The 16,596-nt window shown below is 38.4% G+C and overlaps 1 protein-coding gene across 1 annotated transcript in view; it reads left to right on the top strand.

Moving 5' to 3' along the window:
* zmp:0000001200 (dedicator of cytokinesis protein 9) overlaps positions 1-16,596 on the top strand; it is a 63,593-nt gene that overhangs the window by 26,817 nt on the left and 20,180 nt on the right. The window contains exons 9-33 of the mRNA XM_024286711.2: positions 1,869-1,921; positions 3,335-3,409; positions 3,492-3,632; positions 4,493-4,705; positions 4,776-4,898; positions 4,999-5,081; positions 6,239-6,361; positions 6,590-6,669; positions 6,763-6,950; positions 7,032-7,097; positions 7,166-7,258; positions 7,331-7,454; positions 8,384-8,502; positions 8,761-8,847; positions 8,930-9,019; positions 10,543-10,658; positions 11,585-11,654; positions 11,731-11,856; positions 11,929-12,000; positions 13,228-13,374; positions 13,466-13,549; positions 13,623-13,734; positions 15,066-15,113; positions 15,621-15,799; positions 15,877-15,993. Coding sequence (XP_024142479.1) covers positions 1,869-1,921; positions 3,335-3,409; positions 3,492-3,632; positions 4,493-4,705; positions 4,776-4,898; positions 4,999-5,081; positions 6,239-6,361; positions 6,590-6,669; positions 6,763-6,950; positions 7,032-7,097; positions 7,166-7,258; positions 7,331-7,454; positions 8,384-8,502; positions 8,761-8,847; positions 8,930-9,019; positions 10,543-10,658; positions 11,585-11,654; positions 11,731-11,856; positions 11,929-12,000; positions 13,228-13,374; positions 13,466-13,549; positions 13,623-13,734; positions 15,066-15,113; positions 15,621-15,799; positions 15,877-15,993 — 2,729 coding nt within the window. The remainder of the gene's footprint in view (positions 1-1,868; positions 1,922-3,334; positions 3,410-3,491; positions 3,633-4,492; positions 4,706-4,775; positions 4,899-4,998; positions 5,082-6,238; positions 6,362-6,589; positions 6,670-6,762; positions 6,951-7,031; positions 7,098-7,165; positions 7,259-7,330; positions 7,455-8,383; positions 8,503-8,760; positions 8,848-8,929; positions 9,020-10,542; positions 10,659-11,584; positions 11,655-11,730; positions 11,857-11,928; positions 12,001-13,227; positions 13,375-13,465; positions 13,550-13,622; positions 13,735-15,065; positions 15,114-15,620; positions 15,800-15,876; positions 15,994-16,596) is intronic.

Below are 16,596 nucleotides of genomic sequence, written 5' to 3'. Positions count from 1 at the left end.
GTGTCAAGGATATCCAAAGGAAGTTTAAAAATGATAATGGAATGGTCACAGGATCTGAGGTTTGGCGGCCATTTTTTTTTCTTTTTTTTCTTCTCAAAGTTTGAAATTATGCAATTTTCACCATTTCCCACAATCTTCGGAAAAAAGGAAACTTGTTCTAGCGATCTTATCATAGACAACTTAAGTCAACAACCAAAACTGAAGTGTTGTTGTCCTTTGACCTCAAGAAGAGGCCACCATCTTGAATTTAAAAATAAAAATCCTATTTATTACCAGTTACAAATATAAACTCTTCCATGGGATTTCAATCTCTCATCTCCTCTCGTCTCTCTTCTTAAGCATAATTGGAAAGCTACTTTAGAAGTTGTTGATTTTTTTAAACAACTTTAGCGTGGCAAGCTTGCAAAAATGTCTCTTGCACAACTTTCACTGGAATATTGTGAAATTTTATTACACAAATCCCTGGAGAAGACTACAGTCACATATCCCAAAATGCCTCCTTACTGTGACGTGAATGCAAGTTTTTCCGCAAATTTGGCTGAAAAACTCGCACAGCAGCACTTGTATTTATGAGGCGTCAGTCGCATTTTTATGCCACACAGAGGGCTTTAAAAAGAAAGAATTTTACTTAGACGTTTTCTTTAAAAATTGACATCGGTCAGACGGGTCCATTTCGAGGTCGTGTGGTGGCGGTCCAGGTGGGAATGGCGCGAAATCGGGCGACACCCTGGCGGACACAGAGCGGATTTATGATGTGTAAATGATTCCAGCCGGCGGCCATCTATATCAAGTGCCACCGGCCGCCTGGTAGCCCACAGTATAAAAAAAACGAGCCATTCTGAACGGCATACATTCTACATTCATGACCACACCAACGGTTTTCAAAAAAATCAGGCAATGACGTGAAATCTTGAAAATTCTCCTCCCAAAAGTGGCAGTTATATTTGCGACCATAGCTTAAAGCTGCACCACACGATACAGTATGAACATATTAAGAATGTAGGAGTATTTAACAAAAAAAAAACCTCCGTTGCCATGGAAATCCAAAAATTCACTTTCACCGATTCTTCCAAAAATTACATAGACCCATTCGTCTCCCCCAGGTGACCAAAAGATAAAATGGTTGCTATGAAGATAAAACCAAAAGAATAGCCATCATTTTGGAAAAATTGTTTTTTTTTTTCATGAAATTGTCTTGTACAGTTTAGAACAGGCTGGCAGAGGGAGGAGGGGAGAGTGGGAGGCCTGTAGCAACCACTCAATCATTAAGGGCGGGTCTAAAGGGGGGGGGGGCAAGGGTATAAGACAAATTTGATTCTCTTTTTTTATTTTATCAGGACCAGAAACACTTAATTTAATTTACTTGAAAATAATTGAATGACTTAGTTTAATTTACTAAATGTCAGGACATTTGGTAAAGCCTTGATAACAATTTTATCTTTAGGATTGCAATTTGAATGATTTATGGATTTGTTAACACAGATGCAAAACAGGAGCCTTTTATGTAAGCTGAAAGCCTTGGATGAAGAAAATCCACTCAGTGTTTCTTTTTCTCTGGAATCTCGTACGCGGTTGGTGTTTTTAACACTACATCCACCTCAAAGCGCCGGTGCGTGTCAACTGTGAGAAGACCACCCAGTTGTTTTAATGCACACCTCCTGTTTCTTTAGAAGCTGAGCTTTTAGAGGAAAAAGCACAGCTAATCTTTTTAACTCCTCGGCTTTTCTCCTATGTGAATAACTAAGCTTTCCTGGAATATTTTACAGATCTTCCTCCCTATTTTCCCCTGATAGATGCACAGACGGATGTTGACTAATGTTAGGGATACTCTGCTCTGCTCTCGTTTTTAAGCATCTCTTCTCTTTTAGATGATGATCTCGGAAAATCTGACAGTTCCTCTGGCAGCATGGACAGCTTTCAGGTAAAGCGTACTTTTTTTTTTAGATGGATGCTCATGAATTCAGGGCAAACCAGATTTATTCTCACTACAAAAAAGTAAACAGATAGTCCTCCCTAACAGCTGAGCACTCCTCATAGTGGCACCACCCTCACCTAATGAGTCTTAATGTAATCTATTGTAAACTATGTAAGGGAGATCTGTTAAAGAATAAAAGCAAAGCACAGTTTAGACAACACTTTCTTCCTTTTTTGGTTTCATGCATCCCATAATAACAATCCCTGTTTGCATTTAAAGGCCAAAAATACTGAAAAATCCAAAGTTTACTTGTCACAGCTGCTTTAACAATACATTTTTTATAGACTCATCCTATATGACTTTTTTCACAAATTTGAAAATGTACCTTCAAGACAAAAGCAGCAAATCAAATAGCACTATGGCCACTTCATAGGTGCACATTTTATTGGATTCTTTATGAGCACATTTTTGGACAGGCGTTGAGCAGCAAATTTGAATTTCATTGAAAGAGAGGCAAATTTGATGCGCAAATTGCGTTTGTTGTGAACGCAGCTTTAGAAGTTTGAAAAAAGTGAAGGTGGTAGCTAAAAGTTTGCACTTGTGGATTGTCTTAGAAGCATTTCTGTTTTGGTTGGTGGGCCTAAGCACAAGAAAATGTTCAGTTTTTTCCTATAAGAGGAACAAAAAATTGCTTTTAGATCATATTTTATTTTAAATATATACTTTTCAAAAGAAAAATATGAAACAAAAACAATTTCATGTTGTAATTTTAAGGTTTGTATTTATTTATCAAAAATGCTAATGTGCAATTCTGAAATCAAAAATAAGATTTACATTTCAGGTTTTCTGTGGGAGTTAATTCATGTATTATATTTAGAGGTGGTTGGAGAAGGCCTCTCTATAGAGGTCCCAGAGCTAGATATATTTAAATATGATTTGACATTTTCTATAGATATACTTCTGTTTTTATCTATTATTAGAAAAGCTTTAATTTAAATGGTCAGTTTTGTATTCAAGAAATTATTATTCTCCAAAAATGCCCTCTTTGTGATATAAAGCAGAGGAAAACTGACGACTTTCGCAATAAGATTTTCAAATATCCATTTTGTCAGGATGATTAATTGTTGTTATATAATTAGATCTTGATAAATGTCATTAGTTTTGTAGGAAAACTCCACATATCACTTACCGATTCATAATGGTAAAGACACATGTGCACAGACGGTGATGGAAACCAGCAGCTTGACAGTTTACACTTATTCCACTCAATGCTGGCACCGGCTCAGTCTCACCACAGAGCCAGACTGGAAAATGTGAGATCTTCCTTCCAGCTCTGAGTGAAGGACCAAACACATTTTAATGATGAAACAAAATGTCTGGTTAAAATATTCTGAGCTTGCTTTTTTATTTTTTCTTTAGAGCACAAGAGATATTGAATCGAGGATGAGGAACGAGACCAGACTGAAGCTGTTCACTCTGGATCCAGACACGCAGGTAATTCAGCTGCAGTGAGATCTTCTTATTGTGACTCCAAACTCACGTGATGAAACCTAATCCCTATCCTATGTGTCTGTAGAAACTTGACTTCTCTGGCATCGAGCCGGACGTAAAGCAGTTTGAGGAGAAGTTCGGAAAGCGCGTGCTGGTGAACTGCAACGACCTCTCCTTTAACCTGCAGAGCTGCGTGGCCGAGAACGAGGAGGGGCCTACGACAAACGTACGGCCGCTCTCTGTCTGAAATATCATTCCATGAAGGTAGATGTGGCAGCTTGCTTGAAGCAGCCAGATGGACGCCTCTCATTACTTAAGTTGCTGATGGACTCCAGTCGGCATAGCAACCAGACCGCTGGGGGAGGAATGGCGAATCATCTGTGTAATGAATTTTGATGTCCTGCTGTCCCCCCATCAGAAAGTGTTTGAAAGCCTCAGCGTGTCCTCTCTGTGCAGAAGCATGCAGACTCAAATCCTTTAAGTAAATTTAAATTTACAACTAGATATATAGCATTACCTGTGATAATGCAAGTTTGAATGCTGTAAGCTGAATCTGGCTGCTAAAGATGTGAGTTAATAGCTGAAAATACGAAAACTGATAGCTAATAATGCTCGAGCTAATAGCTGAACAGCTGTAGCTGATAGCTTGTCAATATTACCAATATTAGCTAAATGCTAAAATAGCCAAAAAATTGGAAAACTGTCTAATTTTGCCAAAAAAGCTAACATAATGCTAAAATATCAGCTAAACTCCAAGTTTTCCCAAAGAACTTAAAAAAGTCAAACTTTGACAAAACAGCTAGCATGATGCTAAAATATGAGCTTAAGTCCAAATTAGCCCTAAAAAACTGAAAACATGTCTAAATTAGCCAAAAACAGCTAGCATGATGGTAAATTAAAAGCTAAATTACAAATGTATCCAGTATTTGCTGAGAATGGTAAAGTTTGAATGGTGTCTCTAGCTGAAAGTATACGCGTAAGTTCACAAGTTTTAAAGTTTTTGAAGAATTTGAGCAATTTCTCATTCATTTCCTGTAAATGGCTTTGATCTGATTTTTGGAATATTTATCATGTGTCTAACTCCAGGTGGAGCCATTCTACATCACCTTGTCATTATTTGACATCCAGAATGGCAGGAAAATCTCCTCTGACTTCCATGTGGATCTAAACCACCCGTCGGTTCGCGGCATGTTGCCCAATAACGCCAGTCAGTACATGAACGGGGGCGGTAACGCCCACCCCCAGGGGCAACGCTCAATCCATGGGGTGTCAGAAGCAGCCTTACAGTTTCCTAGACAGGTAAGGATCAAATTTAGACCAATTTTTGTGCTTAAAGTCACAAAAATTCTCACCTGTCGTGTCTCCTTAGGGCATCTTCTCGGTAACATGTCCCCACCCAGACATCTTCCTCGTGGCCCGCATAGAGAAGGTGCTTCAGGGAGGAATCAACCACTGTGCAGAACCGTACATGAAGAGCTCAGACTCCACAAAGGTGCTTTTTCTTGACTTCTTAACATTCAATCATTTCTACATGGTGAGATGTCAGATTCCTCCAAATGTGAGCCGAGTCTAACCAGTGTCTGTTTCACTAGGTGGCACAGAAGGTGTTGAAAAATGCCAAGCTGGCGTGTAGTCGACTTGGTCAGTACATGATGCCGTTTGCCTGGGCAGCAAGGTACGTTTGGCATGTTCTCAATACATTTATAAAAAAACCATTCTGATCAACTTTCAATTTATTTTAAAAGTGTGCATTTTTAGCCAAAATTAAATAACCTGCATCGTATTCTGGGTCATAGTTTCTTCAGAGCGGCAGTATTTTATTAGAAATTTGCCTCTAAGTTGTGGGCGGGACCCTTGGTGTGGAGAAACCTCACACCTTCTCATTGTTGAGAGCTCTCTGTTTACACACTCTCCCACTAGCTTACAGCCCCTCAAACCCCCAACCTAACATTACTGGTGGTACAAAAATGGCGAGCAACATTGTTCAAATTCAACTCAACTTTATTTATAAAGTTTGCTGCTTTCAAGCATCTCAAAGTTCTTTCCACTTCAACATAAATAACAGTAAGACAAAAAGTCGAAAAAGCAATTCTAATAAAATAAAATAAAAACAAATACAAATGAAAAATAAAAAAATAAAATAAATAAAAAATGAAATTTTTATTGTTGTTATTCAGCTGTTGTATGAGGTCAGATTGATCTCATAATTCAGAAACGAAAAGAAGTAAGAGACTGATCTGGCCTCATATTGTGTCATCTGATGTACAATGATTTGAAAAAAGAAAATACTCAAAAATGCATTTTTAAACTTTACATTCATGAATATATCTAATTAGAAAACATGTTAAAACACCAGAAACACATTTTTTTTTTAATCAGAGTGGGTCTTTAAGTGTCTTTAACCCTTGCAACATAAAAATGAGAAAGTTGAATTTTACCTGTTATCCTCACTGTTCAAAAGATACATTCACTATCTGCAAATAGAATGGAATTAAACATATTTGATTTATTGGATTCCTCAACTTATGCAGCTTCCACTAGTAATGTCAAAATTTTTTTATTGAATATCGCCAATTTACAAGAACTCTTACTGTTTAGTTTTAGTTGCACTGAAATGAGTGTAAAAAAGTTTAGCAGTGCATCTATAAAATGTAAAAATATATATATATATATATATATATATATATACTTTTTAGGAAAATATTAAGAAGCTCAGACTCCACAAGGCAAAATAATAAGAATACTAATTTTGCTGTTTATTATAAAATATTATAATGTGCTGGATGTGTTTATTTTTCAAATTGAATGATCTGACTTTCTTCTGTTCTCTAGGCCTTTGTTCAAAGATGCTTCAGGAACCCTTGACAAAAGCGCTCGCTTCTCCGCTCTGTACAGGCAGGACAGCAACAAGCTGTCCAACGATGACATGCTCAAACTACTGGCTGACTTTAGAAAGTTAGTAGTGCTTCTATTATTGTACCCAACTATAAAAACTTTAAGTGATCTTGCACACTGTCTGGATTTAAAAAAAAAAGAGTCTTCCTGGAAGTTTTACTTTGGAAAAATGTGGTTTACCCTCACAGCTGTTAATGCATTTACACTCTACACACGCTGTCTGCTTCTTCTTTTTGGCTTTTAGATGATACAAAATCCTCAGCAGGAATTTATTTTTCTTTTCCTCAGACCCGAGAAGATGGCCAAGCTGCCAGTAATCCTCGGAAATCTTGATGTTACCATTGACAATGTAGCCCCAGACTTGACAAGTAAGTCCTCGCTTTGGATCAGCTGAGGAGACGAAAGTCGGCTCTACTGATCTGTTTATTTGGTCTTTCTCTGTCCTGCTCATGTGTGCATAGATTGCGTTACGTCCTCCTACATTCCTGTGAAGCAGTTTGATGTCAGAGAGAAGAGCAACATCTTCTTTGAAGTGGAGGAGTTTGTGCCGTGCATTGCCAAATGTTCTCAGCCTTTTACCATTTACAACAATCACCTCTATGTCTACCCCAAGCACTTGAAATATGACGGCCAAAAGTCATTTGCAAAGGTATCGCCGTTGTTTATGATGTAGAATTAAATTTACTATTTTAAACAATTGGAAAAACTAATGTATACCGTTTTTCTTCAGGCTCGAAACATAGCCGTCTGCATCGAGTTCAGGGACTCGGACGATGAAGATGCTGCATCACTTAAGGTAAAAATGAGAAGAAAATCCCCAAAGAAAAGCCGCATGAGTTAATAACTACTTCTGTATTTACTCAGTGCATCTATGGGAGACCTGGAGGACCCGTGTTCACCAAAACTGCCTACACCTCAGTATTACATCACCAGCACAACCCAGACTTCTACGACGAAGTAAGACGCCACCTGAAGAAGAGCGTTTGTGTAAAAGATTGAATAGAAACGGTGATGTTTAATCATCTGCAGTTTAAGATGGAGTTGCCCACCCAGCTCCACGAGAAACATCACCTGCTCTTCACTTTCTATCATGTGAGCTGTGACAGCAACAGCAAAGCCAGCACCAAAAAAAGAGACCTGATTGAGACGCAAGGTAAAACACTTCTCACCTAAATCTGGATATTTTACCTGCATTCTTGGTGGTCCACCTTAATTCAGCTTATGCTGTAAGTTGGTGATTTGTTTAACAAACAGAAACAGTTTGCAAAAAAATTGCTGCATTGGATGACCTTACACTGTGCAGGTTCACCTTGAAAAAAATTGTAAATTTGTCAACTCCTAAGAAAAAAATTTGTTTTTTGGCATTTTACTGATAATATATAAAGAAAATTAAACTCAAATTGTCATTTCTGTGCATTATTTTATTCAAATCGCTGTGAATCAGGAGCAGACGAAAAATCCAGTTGGAAAAAGAGCTTGTGATGTAGAAAATACACAGGGCGTAAGTAAAAGTAAGGGGAAGGGGGGTGGAGTTGTTCCGTGTCAATAGCTCCGCCCACAACTAAGAGGTTAATTTTATTTTATTAAATATCTAAATCTAAACTCGGAAAATGTCCGTCATGAGTCGAGTTAAGTCTGTGTAGTTCCAGATAAACCCTGTGTCCAGATCCGCGGTTCTGTCCATAATCACAGACATCCCACTGGATAGTGGGCAGTAATCTTTTCAAAATAAAAGACCATCAGTGATCATCATCAAAAAGTAACTGTTATAGTACTTCAAAAAATTAGGAATGTTTCATTGTGTTTGCTAATCAAGAAAATATTATTTACTGTATTAATACTGTATTTGTGTCAGATTGTGAATTTTTAAGTTTACTGCAAATAAATTAGTTTTCCCGCCTCCTTAGGCTGAAATTCAAGTTTTTTTTAGTTAATAGATTTATTTCAAGCATAGATTGAAAAGTACAGGACAAAACACAATTATTTCAAACTCATTACAGAAATGCATTGATTAGAAAATAGGAAACAAACAAAAATAAAACATAGGTTTTTGAATTTCAGAATCTTTGTGTGTATTTCCAGTGGGGTACGCCTGGCTCCCCCTGCTGAAGGACGGCAGGATCATCATGAATGAGAGTCATGTACCTGTAGCTTCCAACCTGCCTGCTGGGTACCTGGGCGGTCAGGAGGGAACCACCAAGGTAAGACTCCATTTTTATTATGATCACACAGCCTCATCTCCTTGTAAATATGAATCCACTAAATCTTGTATTTGGGCTTCACTCTATTTGAGGGTAAAATATGGCATTTGTAATTATTTTTTCATTATCAGGTCTTATCCTTGAAGAAATGTAACCAAAATTGTAATAAAAAAACACAATCATTTGTAATCATTTACTTTAGTTATCAAACTATAGGTCTGATTATCTCCATATTGATAATCTCTTCACTTTTCACAGCATTTGAGTCCCGAGGTCAAATGGGTCGATGGAGGCAAGCCTTTATTTAAGGTCTCCACTCACCTGGTGTCCACCATCTACACTCAGGTGTGTGTAACTTTTAAAGGGAGGAAAATACAAATGAAAGTGCACCCAGGCCTGTTTCTGATGACTTCTTATCACGTTTTAGGATCAACATTTGCACAACTTCTTTTATCACTGTCAGAATATTGCTTCAGGAGCCCAGGTGTTGGGAGGAGAGCTGGTCAAGTATCTCAAGGTAAAGTTAGCCTGGAGTGAACAGACTATAAATTTGAAAGGTGCAATAAAAAAAACATCTATGTTGTTGAAGATAAATTCATCATGTAGATTTAGTTTTACACGACTACTACACCCTTCTCTTTGTCATGTGGGACTTCCAACAATTGTAACTCACTAGAACATCAAAATCATTGAGTCATGGATCTATAGACCAGAGATCTAGGATTCAAATCTCCATATCTGAGTTACTTTCATCAGAAATGAGCTGCAATTATCTAAATAAATGACTGTAAATATGTTTCCAAGGTTTGGTCATGTGATCCATAGCTTTGTTTTTTTTAGAGTTCACTTGAAACTTGTGTTTGACCTCTAGTTGTAGATTTTCAGCCAGCAGCCGTGCAAAAGTGGCATTTCTATATTTCATGCATATTTTTACCGGAATATTGTGAAATTTTAGTACATGAATCGCTGGCTCAAGTTCAACAAAATGATATGCAACAAGACAAATTCACAATTTTTGTTTTCGCATTTTCTTCAAGTTTACAAGATGCACTTTTGAGTTCATTTTTTTTTTCCTTTTTCAAATTTACAATCTGTTTTTTCATTCACTCTAAGCTGATACAAATTTGACCCCATACAACTGAAAATGATTTGCTTGTCATCTACTCCCCAAGTGGATTCGTAGTGAACTGCATCCAGCTTGAGTTTGTGTGCAAACTTTAAATCAAATCCGTCTTTCACTCCACAGAGCTTGTGGTCATATTTGGGGTTTGAAACTTTGACTCCCAGAACGCCTTCACCTCAGGCAACAGCTCATTACTAACTACAAGCCGGTAGTCCAAAACCTAAAGGAGGGCGGGGGGGGGGTGATCTGCAAACACCCAGCATGTAATCCTAAGCGAACTGTAATGAAAACCCTCTGCCCTCCGGCTAGGATTAGCCAGACTTGAAATCCAAACTCTCACTTTGGTGATAATGGGACGAAATGGCCTGGAAAGAGGCCCTGCAGCTGTAGAGCAGTTCCCACAGAGAACAAAGATGAATCCACATTTCTTCTTCACTTATTGACTAGTTTGGCCAACTTTTATAGAGTGCAGAACTTTCAAAACATCCAGGTTATATTAACTTGCTGCTCATTGTTCCGTCTCACTTTGGCAGAGATCTTATTTCTGTCTTAAGAATTGGTAGTCTGGATATTACCACTTCTGTCACGCACCGGCAGTCAATGAGAGCCTCTGTTTACTCATCCCTTTCTTAGTGTTTCCTCTAGTTCACTTGTGAGGTTGTAAAGTAAACACCGTCCTTCGTGTGAACAATAGAAGGTGAAATGGCAGGTCCGCTGTGGCAGCCGGTGCCGCACGCCAAATGACTTAACTGTGAGTTTCCTGTTCGGTGGAAACAACGCAGCACGTCTAAGATAAATCATCCAGATCCTGCATCGTAAAGTCAGCGTTCAGAACAATGTTTTTCACTGTTATTTAAATCAAACTGCAATGCAATGACTTTTTCTACTAACAAACGTGTCTAATGTCTCACCTTCAGAGTCTGCACGCCATGGAGAGTCATGTGATGATCAAGTTTCTGCCAACCATCCTCAATCAGCTGTTCAGGGTCCTGACCAGCGCCACCCAGGAGGACGTAGCCGTAAATGTCACCAGGCAAGTGTCTTTGAAATATTCCGCGACTGTGGGACGTAAACAGCCATGATGAGACCCAGTGCCACCAAATGAAGAAAGCTTGTTGTAACAGCAGGGTGAGATTTTATAGCAAGAGGACCTGGCTGCAGACATCAGCGACTGGAACTGGAAGACCTCCCATATTGCTTGAAGAAACTTTATTTTAACAGCTACAGTTTGATCTGTTTTAAGTTTGTTTTTTTTCTACAATTCTGAACACTTTTGGGTTGGGATTAGGATTACCTTGGCTCACATGGCATCTGGTTTGGCTCTGGTGGGGACGTTGGAGTCTCAATGTATGGTAACTTGAAAAGTGCAAGAGGCATCCAGTTCTGTCCGGCCTCTCTGGCGTTCTGCATCCATTTTGTTTGCTTTAAAAAACAAAACTTTCGGCTTGGATCTTGAGTCGGGAAAAGCGCTGGTCGGACAGTTGTTGTTGTCATAAAGCCTTTCTGACAATCAATGGATTTCATCGTGTGACGACAGTAGCTCCGCCCTAACTGCTCCGTTCCATTTTTCTGTGGGCCCATGACCAACGGGGGACCAAAAATGGTATGAATCGGTCCAGTCTATTGGGTCCATTTTATAATGGAAGGGGTTTAAAATACTGTAACAGGGCTAAAGTTGTGAGCGTGACCGTTGGCAGAAAGCAACAACTACGCTCTTATTCAAATGGAATCCTGATTTACAACCATTTCAATAAAGAAATGCTCAAAAATGCAAATTTTAGCTTAATTTTCTTTATAAATGTCTTCCTTCATGAGAAAAATGACATATAACATGTTAAAAACACCAAAAACATTTTCATCAGTGATACTTCAAGATGATCCTGTCAATCCAGAAAGGTTTTTGTTCAAAACGCAAAAAAAAATCAGTATTTTATTGTCTTTTTTTGTTTGTTTTTTTAGAGTCATGATCCATGTTGTAGCCCAGTGCCACGAAGAAGGTTTGGAGCACTACCTTCGCTCTTACGTGAAGGTAAAAAGTCCTTCATCCATGCGTCCTTATGGTTCTAATTCATCTTTATAGTGACATAAAGGTTTCTGTCGGACAGTTTGTCTTCAAGACTGAGCCGCACTCGTCGTCTACAACCCGAACGGTTCACGAAGAGCTGGCTAAAGCCATGACGGCAATCCTGAAGCCCTCCACAGACTTCCTGACGAGCAATAAGCTTCTCAAGGTACATTTTTTTAAAAAGCACTGCAATGTAGTGTCCATGGTGTTCTCTGATGAAAGCTCGTTTGTCCTGCAGTACTCCTGGTATTTCTTCGAAGCTTTAGTCAAGTCCATGGCTCAGTATTTGATTGAAAGCTGCAAAGTTAAGGTAAGTTTACTACAACATGTGCTTGACTCTGAGGCGTCTGCTCCACTTCAGCTAAAACTTTACAACAGACAGCTGCAGGAGAGCAGAGCTGCTCCAGGAACATTATTGGTTCACAGACAGCCACACATTGTGGTTCGCTCTAAATGGGGGAATTAGTTTGAAGCCTTTAAGCCACCACATCCCTGCGTTTACCCCCCTCTGGTGTGATGGGGAGGTCAAACCAAAGCAGCAACTGAGAAAAAAAGAAAAAAATCCCTTGTACTAATTAAAGTTACTTTATAAAAAAGAAAAAAATAAACATGTTCTGGCATGCATTGATAGCTTTTCTTCTTGTACTTTTTAAAAAAATCTTTCTTAAAGTCTCACTTGAGCTATTTTCAAGTATTTTTTAAGTATAAATATATCATTTTTAGGCAAAATTGTAAAAAAAATAAAATAAAAAAATTATTTTTCAAGGAAATAATTTCTGCAGAGAAGTAGTTTATTAGGAAACAAGATTTATTAATGTACTTTGGACTGACTAAACAAATATTGATGGATTTTGGCTTATGTTGATTAACATCGCAAAATATTTCTTTGCATTTTTTTACACTATATTGTCCATCCCAAATAAAAAAAAATACAAAAAAAAGGAATTTGCCTTTGGACTGAGATTAGAAAAAAGGAAAAAATCAGAAATGCAAATTTGAGCTTAATTATCTTAATATACGTCCTCCATCATTAAAAAATACCACAGGAACATGTTAAACAACACCAAAAAACTAATTTAACAAGCTTGTTTATTTTTATTTTAATTCTAATGTCATCCAATGCAGCTACCTCTCTGCACACTTAATATACTTAAGTTCTTTTTCTATAAACACAAAGCTGAAAGCAAATTAAGGTGGACAACCAAGAATTCAGAAAAAAATATTAAACGGAGCAAAAATTAAATAATTTTAAACTATAATTTTAGATTTACTGTAGCTTTTAACTGTTAACACGATTCCAGTAGATTCTGAAGGAGAAAAGCAGCTTGTTGAGGGAGATTTGTCCTTTTTTGATCATTCAGATTTAATCATTTGTTATGATAATCTTAACATAATGATAAGTATATAATAAATAAATTATGTCTAATAGTGCTGATTCTTTGGGGGTCCATAATTTAAGTGTTTTGTGTCTACTTTGCATCAAATGCATTCTGGGGAATTTTGGAATAAACTGTTGAGATACTCGTTTGTGCTCCAGCTGTCCAGGAATCAGCGCTTCTCAGCATCCTTCCATCACACCGTGGAGACTCTGGTCAACATGATGATGCCACACATCACTCAGAAGTACAAGGATAACCTGGATGCTGCCCGCAACGCCAATCACAGCCTGGCAGTCTTCATCAAGGTCAGCATCAACATCTTTTGCTCCACTAATAATCAGTTTCTTTCATGCTTAGCAGAAACATTTAACAATTTTTCTTGCTTTTCTCTTCAAGCGCTGCTTTAACCTGATGGACCGAGGCTTCGTGTTCAAGCAGATCAACAACTACGTCAACTGCTTCATGCCTGCAGACCCAAAGGTGACATAACCACACTCACCGTCAAAGCCCTCCAAGTTACTTTCAAGTAACTCTGCGATGTTTCTACATGCAGACGCTGTTTGAGTTCAAGTTTGAGTTTCTACGAGTCGTGTGCAACCACGAGCACTTTGTGCCCTTAAACCTGCCCATCCCCTTTGGAAAGGGGAGGATACTGAGATTTCAGGGTAAGAAAATCAACTCTTGTAACGCGGTGATGGCTAGAGAGGGAAAAACATTCATCACTCAAATACAGTGTTCCCTCGTTTATTGTTTATGCATGACTGAGCTCAGACTCACACATTCCAACAAAAGCTGCCAATGAAGTCTATGTAAACATGTGTAAATGCCCGTTTTGGGCTCAATACTCTCGAGTTCACGCAAGTTTTTAAGTCTGTTTTCAGGCTCTACATACAAAATGCATGACCATTAAAGAGTGCTGAAAGCTAAAATAGATCAACTTTGACCAATCAGGGACTTGGATTTGGTAGTGATGCAGAGTTAACTTTCCCTTTCAAAACAGGGAAGTGCCAGCATTTTCTAAATCAATCACAAAGGAGAAATTATTAATAATTGCAGTTTGTTGCATGCCAGAATTGTATGACACCAAGGCTTTCAAATATTGCAAATTTGCAAGATTTTCACCACTTCAACATTTCACATGAACCCTCTTCCAAACTGCAGGTACATGTGCTAGTATTGGGTAGCGACGAATCATTGTGAACACCATATGCTAAAAAGGCATTCAAAAAGTTAAAGTCATCTATTAGTTGTCACACATACCTAGATGTGTGAAATTTGTTTTACGCATTTGACCTATCCCCTGGGGGAGGGGTGAGCTGCAGACACAGCTGCACTCGGGAACTATTTGGTGGTTTAACTCCCCAATCACACCCCTTATTTTTAGTCTTTGGTATGACCAAGCCTGGATTTGAACTCACAGCCTTCCAATCACAGGGCAGACACTCTACCACAAGGCCACTGAGCACATTGTTCTAGGGCCACACATGCCTAGTGCGTACATAGCCTAAAAATAACTTGCAATAGTTGAAATCTGCAAAGTGGGGTGTTTTAAAACAGAGTTGTCAACCTCCAGGCCTTGAAATCCCACTTCCTCTTGGTTTTCCATAAATTCCTGAATTCCTTCACTACGCCCACTATATAGTGCACTATATAGTGGACACCATCCCTCGAGGCCTAGATCTAAAGCTTTAAAATCTTACTTTTATCTTGCAGACATGTATATTTTACCTATTATAAAATGAAAACAAAGATTTGTTCGCAATCAAAAATTTTTGTTGATTTATCAAGCTGAATGAATTCTATACAGAAGAACCGGCGATTGATTGACAATGGTTTACAGCCAATCAGGATGCAGAACAAAAAAAAGCACTTTAAAAAAAATGTGCGCAAAATGATCCACAATATAGCGAGGGAACACTGTACCCGAACATTAAAAATAAATGTCTTGATTTCAACTTTAATGTACTTCCTGTCTGTTTTTGCTTTCCTCAATTAGCTTTATTATCTTCGTATGATTCAGTGGAGTCGTATGATACTCCATTAGGTAGGTGGAAGGAGTGTCCTGCATGTCATCCCAAAAAAAGCCGTTAAGATCAATCATCTCTGAGCTGTTCTGGAGTTCTGAAGTGTTCTGGGGTTTTTTGGCAAAGACAAGAAAAACAATCAGATGTTCCTTTCATGGTTGCATGTTTTTAAAAAATGATTTAAATTAGTTCTAAATGTGTTCAGTTTCTGTGGGAGTGTTTGTGTGTGATTTGGGAAACCATCTGCCAGCATCTGCTGCTGCTGAAGTCTTGTTAGACTTTCCGCGCTGTTGATGTGCTCAGCGGGAATCTGTGGAAGCTGAAGGTTGGAGCTTGTCTCTCTGTCTGCTTTTCCTCGTAGTTTGATGTAAACTGTCTTTCAGGGAAACGTTTCTATGTCGCTCATCCGGATCCAGACAACTGTCTTGTTTCTGTTCTCATGTTCGGAGCGGATTGTGACTTCTCGTGCTTAAATGTGCTGCCGTCTCTCATCGGTCAGTGATAATATCCTCTTCCTGCCCTCGCAGACCTCCACATGGATTATTCGCTGACGGACGACTTCTGTAAGAACCACTTCCTGGTCGGGCTGCTGCTCAGAGAGGTCAGCGCAGCGCTGCAGGAGTTCAGGGAGATTCGTCAGATAGCCATCCAAGTGCTGAAGAACCTCATGATCAAACACACGTTTGACGACAGATACTCCTCCAAGGTTTGTGTTTCCTGCTCCTCCAGCTCCTGGCTTCAATCCATTCAATAAACCTTAAACTGTTTTTGTTTTTTTCCCAGAGTCAGCAGGCGAGGCTGTCCACGCTGTACTTTCCCTTGTTTGGGCTCCTTCAGGAGAACGTCAACAGGCTGAATGTGAAAGAAGTTTCTCCTTTCCCTGTCAACCAATCCAACAATGTAAGAGCGCCATCTAGTGGCTGCTGAGAAGTAGTTAGAAAAAAACTTGAGCTTTTAAAGTGAATTTGACCATCTGTTTTTGTTTCTTCATTTAGCAGCAATTAACAGAATATTAAAAATAGAAGAAAAAAAAAATGTAAATGTATTTATTTCTCAGGGGCAGTGCACATTAAACAGCTTTGCATGCAATGAGCCCAGTGGCTATTTTTTATCTGTTATATCTGAACAGATGTTGAAATTGTCAACTTAAAAGCTAAAAACAACAAATAAAAACAAAATTGAAAATATTAATAAAAAGGATATATAATAAAAATACAATTATAAAAGAGCGGATAAAATTGACCCTGTGAGTTATATAAGGGATAATGCCTGACGAAGTTTGCGTTATCAGAAATTAAGCCATGATGTGGAAACCTGAACCAGTTGCTTAGACAAAGTACGTTAATTTCTGATAATGCACACTTTGCTGGACATTATCCTGCTTATACTGTGATCACTTTCAAAATAAATAAGTTATTCACATTTTTTTTTTTTATTTAGATCACTTGTTCACAAAAAGTGGATTATTTGACTCATGACAAGGATAACTGCTGATCATGATAA

Source organism: Oryzias melastigma, linkage group LG21 (genome assembly GCF_002922805.2).
Source record: "Oryzias melastigma strain HK-1 linkage group LG21, ASM292280v2, whole genome shotgun sequence".
In the NCBI taxonomy this organism is placed as follows: Eukaryota; Metazoa; Chordata; class Actinopteri; order Beloniformes; family Adrianichthyidae; genus Oryzias; species Oryzias melastigma.
The sequence above is the reverse complement of the archived record's forward strand: the minus strand, read 5'-3'. Positions and strand labels throughout refer to the sequence as shown.